This window comes from Haliaeetus albicilla, chromosome 6 (genome assembly GCF_947461875.1).
Source record: "Haliaeetus albicilla chromosome 6, bHalAlb1.1, whole genome shotgun sequence".
Taxonomy (NCBI): Eukaryota; Metazoa; Chordata; class Aves; order Accipitriformes; family Accipitridae; genus Haliaeetus; species Haliaeetus albicilla.
This window is the reverse complement of record NC_091488.1, coordinates 806342-819712: the sequence shown is the minus strand read 5'-3', so window position 1 is coordinate 819712 and position 13371 is coordinate 806342. Positions and strand designations below refer to the sequence as shown.

Below are 13371 nucleotides of genomic sequence, written 5' to 3'. Positions count from 1 at the left end.
CTTGCCCCAACAGCCAGCGTCTCAGCTATCAAGGGTGCTGAAGTAGGTGACAGTGCCTTAACTGTATGTCATGCTGTGTTGCCACTTGTTTTTCAAGGCCCAGGATGATGTTTTGGGTGGTGGCATAGGCTGCAGCGTACATTTCTAGCCACTGCTAGTTGCCTCCGCCACGGGAAGCACATAGCACTTGCCCTGGTGGCAGGTTCACGGTGGTCTGATGTAATTGATCTGCTGGGCCTCCTCATACTGATATTGATTACAACACATGTTTCACATTCATGGGTAGCCTGTGCAGTAGCTTCAGTTGTCATATCCACAACTTGATCAAGAGCCCATCTGTATGCTGCATCTCTCCCAAGGTGTCCTTAGAGACGTGTTTCATGGGCCCATTGAGCTAGAAATAATAGCTCACCTTTTCATTCCCAGTCCAGGTCCACCTGAGACACTTCATTTCTGGCAGCCTGATCTGTCTGCTCATTGTTTAGATAATCTTTGGTGGTGCAGCTCTTGGGCATGTGAGCATCTACATGATGTATATGCACATCGTGATGTAGATGTATTCTCAAAGCATACCTTATTAATTTGTAAACATGTATGGAATAAAGCATCCCTGTCTTACCCAACTCTCCTGCCCCCTGCTTTTTTTTTTTGTTTGTTTGATTTCTTTGTTTCTCTTTGCGTTAATAAAATTTCACTTCTTGAATAATCCATCAGCATTTCTTTTCTACATTTTTGCAAAAATAGCTGCATGAAAGCATAGCTGTGTATACCTGTTACAATTTTGGTTGCTGCTCTTCGGTCTACTTCATCTTCACTCAAGCAAACATGCTGAAAGGGTTTCTGAAGACATTGGCAATGGAAGGGCAGTGGGAAAGCTCACAGCCTAATTTGTGTCTTCCATGAGTGTAAAAGTGATAAACTGAGTAAAAAATTGAACTCAATAGAGTTGCAACTTCCAGCTTTCAAAAAGACTCAACACGCGTTTCTCAATGGATGCAAAGTAGTTTTGCAAACCAGCTTGAATTGAGGTGAGTAGCACATCTAAAACGGTTGCATTTAAAAAAGTGTGTGTATATATGCGTGGGTACAAATATATATAAAAAATTCTGCTCCTAAAAAATCTTCTTCCTTTGTAGTTGAAACTGCTGCTATGTTGCCTGGCAGAAAACTGATAACAGGTATATGGGTGTTCTGTGTAATTTTTTCCCCATTGTTCTTGTATTTTAGAAAGGTCGTAGGAAGATTGCTGCTGCTGTTACTTTTTAGTTCATAGAGATAGTTAAGAATATGTAAATATTTGCAAATTAATTATCCATATCATCCTTGTGGCTTATTAGCATATTTCATGGTGCAAATAGCATCAGTAATTTTCCAGAGAAAATGAAAATAAGGTCACTGAGATGATTCCAATTCTGCTTTCATTGCAGAAATTATATTTACATTTATCCTTTGGAAAGAAGCTATTACTAGTTTTCAGTAAGTCAAGAAAAATAGTCTGAGCAAGGAATCATGTGAGCAATTAGCATTTCAGAAACTCCTCATTCACTATGTTTAACCAAAAAACTCTGGGTTTCCGCAAAGACTTTTGGTATCTCTCGCTCAATTCTTCTACAACATTAGGAAAAGCTTTACAGTATCATTAGTGTATTGTAAGTAACATTATAGAATGACTTTTGAGTTTTGAGAGAAGATGTTGAAATACCTCAAGTATATTTTTTGAAGTGTTTCATATTTGCAGCCAGCTGTTCTTTAGATTATATTTCTGTGATAACTGTGACTTGACTTGTCCATGGCACGGTCAAAAACTACTCAATGTACGAAAGGGCTAATTTTGAACTTGCTATGTGAACCAGATATCAAATTTCCTAATTTCTTTTTGATCAAAATACTGACTGTAACAACATCAAAGATTTAGTGGCTAGTGTTTGCTATGTAAGTAGTTGGCTGGCTCCTATCAAGATCAGAGGTTCAGACTTGAAATGAATTAGCTTTTTGTAATGTTGCTTTTTGCAGGCTAGAAAAGAGAAGAGATATGTATGGGATAATTTTAAAATGACAAGTCTCAATGTTATTATACAAAGTCTGAGAAGAGTTCTTCATACCCAACTACAGCCATCTTGTTATGCACGCTTGATTCCCATTCCCTGAATTGGCAAGACACTCATGGTAGGCATGCAGCTTTCAGGCTAGCGTGGCCCATATCTTGGGTCAATGGTTTTTGTTTTCTTAACAAACTGTCCAGTATTTGTTGAAAGGAAGTCGCCTTCAGTTGAATTCTATTTGAATTCATTAAAATTGTAATTTTTTTAGTTAGAGGTTGTTACATCTGCCTTTTTTGACAACCTGGAATTTTTCTTCTGATAAGCAGGTGTTGCCCTCTTCTGGTGAATGCAGTAAACTTTTGCTAATATAAGGAAAGGCTGCTGAGGGTGGCTATGTATGTGTCTGAAACTTCATTATGGTTCTTTTTTTCCCCTTTTATGTCTGAAACAAAAGCTGAAAATTCAAGAGAATCAGCTGCAACAACCATTTCTGGTAAGAAAATCAGGACTTTGCTGCATACTGCAATGTTTTTTATTTCCTGTTAGGTAAATCTGCTTTTATCTGAGGTAATGCAGAAAAGTTGTAATGTAAATGAGTTCTCACATTTAATGTTTTCATTGCTTATTTTTTGAAGAGAAAAATAATTTCTTCATTCTACTTTGTAATGAAATAGCTTACGTCATAGGATTGCTCATGCTTTGTGGCAGTGATGCTTGGGGATAAAGCAGGTACAAGTTGCTTGATCAGGAGCCTTTTGCCCAGTAACCTAAACAGCGAACAGTTTGCCGAGGTGGCAGAGGAGGATGACTGTAGTGAGAGAGCTCCCTTACGTCTCCTCCCACCCTAGCAGATGTGCATATGTCATTTCGTGCAGTGTGGTATACTGCACACACACTCACACACGCAAGACTAGTAACTTCTGGGACCAGAGGTGATGAACATCATCTCTGAAAGCATATTTAAAAAATGAAGAATGTAGACACACAGAATTAGTTGTGTGAAAGCCAGTTGGTTTCTTGCTTAATGTATACTGACATATTGTGCTCTGGAGAAAAGAAATAATACAGATGCAAACACACATGCTTTTGTTCTTTTCCAGATACAATCTTTCTCTGCGAATGGTTCATCTTTAACACTGGAGCCAATTCACTATTTGTTGTAGTTTATACCGTGCCAAATAATACAGATGAAGTCAGCACTTTAGTTTTCACTCTGATTCCTCATATTTTGGCTGCTTGTTAGTTGTCTTAGAAAATCAGTTGTCTTCAGGATTGTTACTTATGGTTTAACCCCAGCCAGCAACTAAGCACCAGGCAGCCGCTTCGCTCACTTCCTCCCCACCCAGTGGGATGGGGGAGAGAATCGGAAAAAAAACCAAACTCGTGGGTTGAGTGAAGACAGTTTAATAGGACAGAAAAGGAAAATAATAATTATAATGATAATAATAATATAATAAAAGAATTAGAATATACAAAACAAGTGACGCACAATGCAGTTGCTCACCACTCGCTGACCAATGCCCAGTCGGTTCCCGAGCAGCGATCCGCCTCCCTGGCCAACTCCTCCCAGTTTATATACTGGGCATGACATCACGTGGTATAGACTATCCCTTTGGCCGGTTTGGGTCAGCTGTTCCGACTGTGTCCCCTCCCAACTTCTTGTGCCCCTCCAGCCTTCTTGCTGGCTGGGCATGAGAAGCTGAAAAATCCTTGACTTAGTCTAAACACCACTTAGCAACAACTGGAAACGTCAGTATGTTATCAACATCCTTCTCATACTAAACCCAAAATGTAACACTATACCTAGAAAGAAAATTAACTCTATCCCAGCTGAAACCAGGACATTACTTAAGAACAAAATATGCTTAGCTTTTATTCCAAGTATGGAATTAGGAGGGTGCTTTTAAAAAGGCTCAAAATGACTAGTCTAGTTGAAATAAATATATCAGAAAGAAAAGCTCCCTTCCCCTTTCCATGTAATGAAGTAGATTGCTTTTTTTTTTTTTCCCTTGATATGCAACTATCTTTTTGCAGAGCCACCAACTTTTCTTTATTATACTTTGGATATTGCTTCTACTAATGACAGTGATGCTTTTAGTAGAGAAGTTTGGAAAGCGTAGTGTTCTTCTGTTATGAAGCTGCTCTGGCCCATTTTAAAAAAGTCACTAAGTTGTCATGTTGGAGTGATATAAAGTGGTCCTCTAACTACTTTGTATTCCTGCACTGACACCTAAAATATACTTACTAAGCACATCCTTCCTGAGCAATCTTTAAATTTTCTTCTGTTGTCTTAATGTAATTTTCTTTTTTTTTTTTTTGATGTAGCTGAAAAAAATTGCATCCTCACACTATTTTATTTATATATGGTTATTGGCAAAAATAGTTTTTTAGAGAGACAGTTTGCCAAAGCCAGTGTGCCATCTCTGCTCATGAGTATTGTGGTTGCATGCAGGAAAAGGTCCTTGGGGCTATGCAGTTACTGCTATTGGATATGCCAAATTCATCTGCATCTTCTAAAAGAATGAAACCAGTAAAAGGAACTTATCTGAAGGAACTCAATTACCAGTTGTTTGTGTTCAGATACTCAGATTTTTAAAATAATATGAACACTATTTCAAATATTTTACATTGAAATAATGTGAACATTAACAAGTACTGCAGTTGTTCTTGAAATGGAACTTAGAGAAATAATATTTAGTTCCTGTTCAACATTTTGCATGCTTGATCCTTTTTCTCCAAAATTAATAGAAATAAAATACTATATTAATACAGTTTTTACTTCTTTTCTCTTTTTTTTCTGCCAGAATCCTCTATTGTTACTTTTATCATCTATCCTATTAATCCTTCAGGCAAGATTTAGTTAGATTTAGATTTTCTTAGATTTTTTAGATTTTTATTTTAATTTTATTGTTTTTACTGTTATTAATTTTTCTTCCTCAGATATGACTTCAGAGGAGACTACACAAACTGCAGGTGAGAATTACCACAAAGAAAGTAAGGTCTGAAGGGAGATGTTTGTTTCATTGATGAAAGTTTGTTGTTTGTTTGGTTTTTTTAATAACTGGGATTTGTTTGGTCAAAATGTGAACTTAAAATTTGTATTTATGTCCAGTGTATATTTTAAGTCTGCATGGGTAGGGTTTTGAAGTGCATTTAGCTGACACTGAGCTGTTAACCTTGCTTTTTTATTCAAAATATTACATTGCTTACCAAAGCCCAAACTGGGCATATTTATTTTTAACAAGTACGTAGTTTTTCGGTATATCTGTAGATAGAATGTTTTCTGTACTTTCTGATACTGTTTAAAGTATTTTACAGAACTAAAATGTACACCCCATTCCTTGAAGACACTTAGATGATACATGTTCTTGCAGTGAGCTGCCAAATACGATCAGTGAAGACTCAATCAGAAGAACTTGCTACCCCCTTTTTTTCCTGATGTTTGCATTTGAAAACAAGGAGTAGGTTCATCCCACATCAGTACAGATACCTACATGTCTGTATATGAGCTAGACATCCTGCTATTCTTCATAGTTGGTGGAGAGAAAGACACATTTTTAGGACATCTTATGCTGAAGTGCTCATGTAGAATAGGTTAAATGGGAATGACTCAGACCTTAAAAGCACCACTTTCCCCACTGAATAATAGGGAGCCTAAGGTAACTGGCTCATATTGGGACATAAACATTTGATTGGATGGATCTCACTCCGAATGCTGCTTTTTCATTTCCCTTGCTGAGAGTAACTTAATTCCCAAATGGTCATGTGTTCACACTTCTCCTGGGAAGACAGGGTCTAAAGTAGAAATTAGGAAACTTATTTTTGTGACATGTATTTCATAGGCTTTTTAAGTGAAAAAGTGAAAACTTAATTTTAAAACTTTTTTTTTTTATAACAGAAGCTCTTAACATCACTGATTATTACTCCACCATAACACCAGGTAGGATTCATATATCACCACTAATCTTCTTTTATGCCCCTCAAAATTTAAGCGTGTGTGAGTTCAGGAGGTCTGCTCCCAAATATTTCTAATAGGATCTTTTTTCTTGGTATTATGGTGTGTCATATTAGCAGTCTGCCTTACTTCGCATTGATCTCCAGTCTGGTAGAAGGTCTAATTCTGCAATGCTTGTCTACATGGCCACCTATAGAAGAGTTTGGTTATTTTCTAAGTCAGAGCAGCAGGTTACCAAAAAGATGTAAGAAAAACAATCTCAGGGACCATGTTTACTTAAAAAAAAAAAAAAAAAATTCTCATGCTTTTTAGTAGATCGAAGCCAGTCATGATGTTCTCCAGGCAGGTCTACTCTACAGGAGTAGGCTGAATTTAATTTTTTTTATTATCCATGTAGGAGCCTGGAAGACCAATTAGAATGTATTTGCACTGAATTAGTGTGAGTGGTGGAACTGCCTTGGAGCCATACTGGCTAGTGTAATTTGACCGTGTGAATGTGACCTGCAGGAAGTTTGCAGCTGTGTTATCTGATGATCTTTGGGGGCTGGAAGCACTAGTGATTTTTGACCACTCTTTTATCCTCCACACTGTTTATCTATTTTGTGCATTTTGGTGGCATGCAGAGATCCTAAGCAAGACTAGGTGGCACACAAATAGATACTCTGTAAAGAAAAAGAGGCTGATGTTACTCTTTACTTTGTGTCACTCCTGGATTTTGTGTTGGGTTTTTATAAGTGTTGGGTTTTTTATGTAGTTAATAATTTTGACAAATTCAGTTATTTATAAACACGTTATTTCTTTAACGATTGTTTAAAAAAAAAAAAGTGCTACTACAATTTTCCTAACTATTTCACTGACAAGTGCCAACACAAAAGGGAAGGCAAATTTATTCAAATCTAAATTGCTGTCTGAAAAAATACTTTTTTTTCTAATAATTTGAATACTGCCACCAGCTCATGATCTGTACCCTTGTGATGGCTGTTTGTTGATGGTGATAAAATTGATGAAGCATCAAGCTGTAACAGGCAAATATTTGTACCACAGAAAAAGTAAAAAAGTAAAAAAAATTCCCATCTCATTTGCTACTAGCTAATGATAAGAGCAGAGAAAATAGCATTTGTTTTTCCATTAATGGATGCCAATCTATCTGCTTAAGTAAGGAAAGTTGTGCTGCCGCACTGTTTTTATGAACAAGTGTAGGAGTTTTGTCTTGGATGCAAATATCTTTCTGGTCCTTTATTTTGTTTTTATGCAACAGAGCCATCTTAATTTGGGATCGGGATTAAATTGAGACTTTCTTTGCAGTGTAGGTAGTATTAAAAATATGGGAGCAGCCAAAAGCTTGCTGTAACTAAGTAAAGACATGTTCTACTAGAAGAGAGTATACATTTGCTATCATCATAGTTTGAATTCTATCGGGTAGAACAGTTTTAGTTTCATGCTATCCTAAGTAGCTGTAGTAGGATCCTCAGAAGCAGATAATGTGCTACCTAGTGACTGAATACTGTGATATTTGAAAAGTTTATTTAGGGTATGCTGATTTCTGTTTTATTTGGATTTAAAAAAAAAAAAAAAAAAGAAAAAATAGAGACTACTTGCATGTAGGTCTTCTGTGGAAACAGTTACAGAAAATTATTCAAAATTAATTAATCAAAACCAGAATGTTTCACTCTGAATATTAAGTCTTGGAAAATGTCATGGTAAGTGCCCTAGGGAAGTAAAGCCTAGACAGTGTGTGAAATATTTCTAAAAGGTAAAGACCTTTACATTTAAAACATTGAAATGATTGTAAATATGTATGTTTGTCAGTACTGGGTTTAAGTTCAACTCTTTTACTCACTAGATTTTTTTCTTCCCCAAAGAAATTATTGCAGGAGAAACTATTTTATGCAACATAACACCTGTCTGTAATTTTTCAGGTTAGTGGTTTTCTTTTTCCTTTTTTTCTTACAAAAAACATGTCCAACTATTTTCTATTCTAAGTAATGAGGCAATGTTTAGTTGCTATATAAAAGCTAGCTCAGTAATAAATTCTTTTGCAAATTTAGAGAGATTTTGTATAACTTCTAAAAAAGTAATATAAAGTATGGGGGTTTTAATTTAAAAGTTGTGTTTAGTCTATTGTAGTTTTGATCTTTGGTTTCTTATCAAAGGATACACAGTTGCAGATAAGAATTACAAACCTGAGAAAACAAGAAACTAGTATGCTATGGTAGATGCTAATGCCTGCCATATTGAGCCTACTTCTGTATCAGGAATAGAAGTTGAAATAGTGTTTAGGAGAATTACTGTAAAAGCCTGCATGTATTTTAAAAGCGTAATGTGACAAAACAGACAGACAAAGGAAGATGGAAAGGGCAGTGATATTCCCTTTATGTGCGTTAACAAAAACATAGTAAAAGAAGATTTTGTTGATACATTGCTGCCTTCCAAAATGCTTTGATAAATAGCTTCTGTGAGAATACTTCAGAAAATGAAGTCACTTCTGCTGAGTAGCCATATGCTAAGTACTTTATAGATTAGGAAGAGGCAGAATAAATATCTGCCCCACCCCCTGTCTATACAGTTTCCCTGCTGGTTGACACAGTAAATTGCTAGATGATTTGGGTGACGTCATGTATGCATTCCTGTATGGGTCTTTCTCTGTAGCCTGCACTGAATGTGTGGCTGCAGGAAGAGAAGTATCATAGAAGTTTGTCTCCAAAGTGGGCCTACCAGCAATCAAGGACTGTTGAATGATGCTCTGAATTACGGTATCCTGTAAGTTCTTTAATCCCCAAGGGAATAATTTGCAGAATATTGCTTTGCCTATACCCAGACATTTTATTCTGTGGGAGTTGGAGTTGTATTAATAGTAATGTGCAGTGCAGTTTTTCTGTTTTGGGATTAAAAAAAAAAAGACTAGAAGGAATTTAGAGACAGACAACAAAAATAAATATAAAGAAAATAATGAAGCTATTGGACTAGTTCATCTGTGGAAATAGTAAGTGAAGAGGTGGAAGAACAATTGCAAAAATAGTGAATTACCAGAAAAGCTAGTATAAGTGTTCTTACTTCCCTTCTATTGTAACACAAGACAGTGAATTTTTAAATTCTCAAATAATTTTACCTCATGTGGTTTAGTGTTGATTTTCTTAACTTTTTTGCCTTTTGGTTTTAGTGTTCTATGTGGGCAAGGTAAAACTTCAGGCAAGTGAAGAAAGTAACACGTCACTAAATGTAGAAATAGTAAGTGTTTTCTCTTTTAAAACTTTATTGTAGGGAAGGTTGAAATGAGTTTCTTTGTCTACACTTAAAATACTGATACCCTAACATGATTCTTATTATGTTTTCTATAGTTCTATTTTATTTCAAATACAGTTTGCAGTACAAGTTAATATTTGCAGTGGGTGGATTTACTCTCTCTCTCTCTCTCAAACAGCTGCTTTGCACCTAAATTTTAGTGTTCCAGCTAAGTAAACTTCCTACGTTAAGGGCCTATATTCTCTATATAGCCACTGAAAGGAGGGGGAAGCTCTGGGAAGTCTGGAGAGAGGAACTGCCTAATTAAGAGTCTACATTTAGGCATACAGGATTTTCCTTGAGAAGGGCAACAAAGCTGGTGAAGGGACTGGAGCACAAGTCTTATGAGGAGCAGCTGAGGGAACTGGGGTTGTTTAGCCTGGAGAAAAGGAGGCCTAGGAGAGACCTTATTGCTCTCTACAACTACCTGAAAGGAGGCTGTAGCAAGGTGAGGGTTGGTTTCTTCCCCGAAGTAACAAGTGATGGGATGAGAGGAAATGGCCTCAACTTGCTCCAGAGGAGGTTTAGGGTGAATATTAGGAACAATTTCTTTCCTGAAAGGGTTGTCAGGCATTGGAACAGGCTGCCCAGGGAAGTGGTGGAATCACCATCCCTGGAGGTGTTCAAAAAACATGTAGATGTGGCACTTCAGGACATGGTTTAGTGGGCATGGTGGTGTTGGGTTGATGGTTGGACTGGATGATCTTAAAGGTCTTTACCAACCTAAACGATTCTATGATTCCTTTGGAGATTAACTTAGGCACTTTAGTTTAGAAGGTGAGCATCATTAGATGGCAACAGTGTGGGCATAAATTAAGTTGGATTGCATCCTGGGAATAATTCATGTTGACACTGTCATAAATAGGGTATCGTTCTATGCTTTTTTGATATGTCATTAATCAGTTATTAATTTTGCAATATGCCTATGTGACACAAGTGTGTCCACTTATACAGCACAACAGAGGTTTAAGAGAATGATACCATGCAAAGCAAGGACCACACAGATCATTCAGTATCGAGATAATACTATGAGGATGAGAATGTTTAGTCATTATAAATGGAAAACTGAAGGGAGTACAAAAAAAGGACATTAGCTTGTAAAGGACCTTGTATCTTTCTCCTACACATCCCTGTCTGCGCTCAGGCTGAGATTTTACATGCCAGTCTCTGCAAGCATGAGAGCAGTCAGCAAAACCACTGCAGAGAGCTACTGCACGGGTGCACATGGAGCATTGAGTTCAGGCAAAAGCAAGCCACCTCTGCATTGTGTTGCATTTCAGTGGTGATAATGCCTGCTGAAACTGTCCTAGCGTATTAACATTATGCCTACAGCTATTGGAAAAAATGGGTTTCCTGTCTCTTAAACTCTTTTACTTTTTAGCAGAATATTTCTAAGATAATGTCAATACTATATATGTTAGATGTTTTCATCATGGTGCTCGCTGCTTGCATGAAATGTAAAAATAAGTGGTAATGGTGGCAACCAGAAGAATGCAGTTCTATAAAGGGCCTTTAGATAAACCTTAGTGTATCCCCTTGCCCTAAGGCTAGATCATATATATTTAGATCATTCCTACCATGTCTTTCACCTCAGTTCTTGACTTCTTACTCCCAGGATTCTATGCTGTCTGTTACTTATGTCTATTATGGAGCTCGTCCCATTGCTCCACTTACAGTTAGAAAGTTTGTTCAGTGTCTGGTCTAAGCTGTCTTCACTGCAAACTAAGCCAAATTCCCCTTTTTCCAACATGAGGTATGGTGAGGTCACTATCCTCTTGCCATATCTTTCACAAATCAGATCCAGTTATTCGGTCTATACTAGATGAGCCAATTCCTTCCATAAGTTGTGACAACAGTGTCATGGTAAATATTTGTTGAAGTGTAGTCATGAGAAAATGTGCTTCTTATCTTTGGAATTTCAGACTGTTAAAATGTGTGAAGTAAACATGTTTCTTTTAAGGCTAAAAGTTACTGGGTTTACTTAGCTGTGGAATCTTTGTTTCTAACAGATTAATAACATAACCATCAACAATCAAGTAACAAAATTACTTGCAATTCCAGCACCTACCCCACAAGAATTGAGGTAAGTAATTTTTAATAAGGATCGAAATCTTTGTTACGTTTGAAAAAGATGACGTGAGACCTTCCATGTGGTTAGCAGACTCTTCACTTTGCATTATTCCTGCACTTTAAAAATTTCAGGAGTTGTAAGTTACTGTTCTTTAACATAAAGTTCACATTGGTTAAAATAGTCTTAGTTTTGTTTTATGTACCACTGGAGTTTGCTTTAAGAAATGGTACACTTGCTGATTTCCTTTTAGGCCCTTCAGTTTCCTTGGGGCTCAACAAGGCCTTCAGGCCTTGTTGTTTATATGCCGATGATCTTAATAATAGTAGTAGTAGTAGTAGTAATAATAATAATACCACCTGAGGACATGAGTTGTGGATTGTTGAGAATGCCAGTCTGGCTGCTGCTCTTCATGAATAAATGGTTTTTGTAATTTCAGGGATTCAGTCTGTCTCATAGGAAATTACTAAGAGAACTTTTATAGCTGTGTGTTTTTTAATATGTATTCTTGCAGTCATATCTATATTTTTATTTTGGTGTAGTTTCTTCTTTCACAGTCTTTGTAAGGAGAGGTTTGACTGAGTGAATATTTATTGCTATTCCCAAAACGTACCCTGAAAATCAGAAAGATGTAATTGGCCAACAGGTCTTGTTTATAGAAGAAATCCATATTTCTTACTTATTCTACTTCTGTGGTTTTGAGTATAAATTTAGAATTCTGTTCCAAATGCTTGCTTGCCAAAAGGCAACATTAAGATTTATCTTTTGCTCTTTTAAATAACTTTTAAATAAGTGGGTTGATATTAAAATATGTGATGACAGAGGTTCAAACTTAGTTTGTGGAGTGACTAATAAAAGGCAACTTTTAAAATGTTTAATCCTTTGAAAAGTGGTTTTACAATATTAGAACTGGCATAATTTTAAAAAATCACAGATCAGCTGGAAAAATGTTTTTCTTTCTCAATAATTGCTTGTTCTTTTCATTATATTGTTGTAATTGTCTTTAGGAACATAACTAGAAATCCCTCATAATGGTAACTTTTTATTTTAAAGAATTTCAGAGTTCAACAAAACCTTGCAAGCAGTAAGTGAGGTAAGATTACTAATTGTTGTTACTGTTTGGACAACTTTTTTCCAACTTATTTCTGATAATGTCATTATCTAAGTATCAGTCCTGTTTTCTCATGACAAAACAACTTTTTTCTATTTTCATTTGTCATTACAGTCCTCTGTTATGGAATGCAGTGCAGAAAACCAGAGGTTTGTTGTTAATTTTTTAAATGCTCATATATTTAAAAGCTTATATATTGTCTTGGGATCTATCAAGTATGAATGGCTATGTAACAGAAGAAAAAACAAACTTTCTAGGAAGTTAAGTTTGAGAAATAGGCTGTAGAAATATATGTAGGCTGACAAAGAAATTCTGATCCCATTATTCTCCTCACATTAATGATTTTTTTTTAAGTTTTTTTTTTTTTTAAAACCAAACTGTATTGCTTTTCATTAATCTTCTGGTGAAGCACAGGCTTGCCTGCCATATTTCTCTGCGTCTTTGTATTAGCTAAGTCACATAGCAACTTAGTGACTAAGGCTGTGGGATTTGGAACCACCAAATTTCCAGAGCTTGTGAATACAATGCAGTCTTTGAGAATTGCTTCAGACATCCCAAGTTGCTGTCCTCTGGCTTGGGAAATCAACTGTCTTCAGGGTATGGGAAGCCTGAGAAGGTAACCAGTTCAGAGTTTGGAAGCCATGGGGTATCAGAATGGCACAGCTGCTCCACAGAGGTGATCCTGGAAACCCTGAAATGTAGATAATGTCTGTTAATTTAATTGCTACTCATCACTAAATTGCTGGTCCTTTAAACTGATCAGTTTGGAAACGCTATATTCTAAAATAAAATGTGGAACTTCATTTCCCCAAATACTTTAATGTGGGGTTTATCTTCCTGGGTTAGGATGAAAGAAAAGTCCAAAACACTTAAATAGTAATAGACAGAAAGTCAGATCACACCTTCACATCAT

At 36.3% G+C, this 13371-nt stretch overlaps 1 protein-coding gene across 6 annotated transcripts in view; it reads left to right on the top strand.

Moving 5' to 3' along the window:
* ADGRG2 (adhesion G protein-coupled receptor G2) overlaps positions 1-13371 on the top strand; it is a 57570-nt gene that overhangs the window by 23944 nt on the left and 20255 nt on the right. For 3 of the 6 annotated variants that reach the window (XM_069784778.1, XM_069784783.1, XM_069784777.1), the window contains exons 4-12: positions 1137-1178; positions 2497-2535; positions 4983-5015; positions 5941-5982; positions 7860-7916; positions 9158-9225; positions 11289-11362; positions 12401-12440; positions 12573-12607. In XM_069784778.1, the coding sequence (XP_069640879.1) occupies positions 1137-1178; positions 2497-2535; positions 4983-5015; positions 5941-5982; positions 7860-7916; positions 9158-9225; positions 11289-11362; positions 12401-12440; positions 12573-12607 (430 nt within the window). The remainder of the gene's footprint in view (positions 1-1136; positions 1179-2496; positions 2536-4982; positions 5016-5940; positions 5983-7859; positions 7917-9157; positions 9226-11288; positions 11363-12400; positions 12441-12572; positions 12608-13371) is intronic. The other 3 variants (XM_069784779.1, XM_069784780.1, XM_069784782.1) reach the window with 3 other exon arrangements.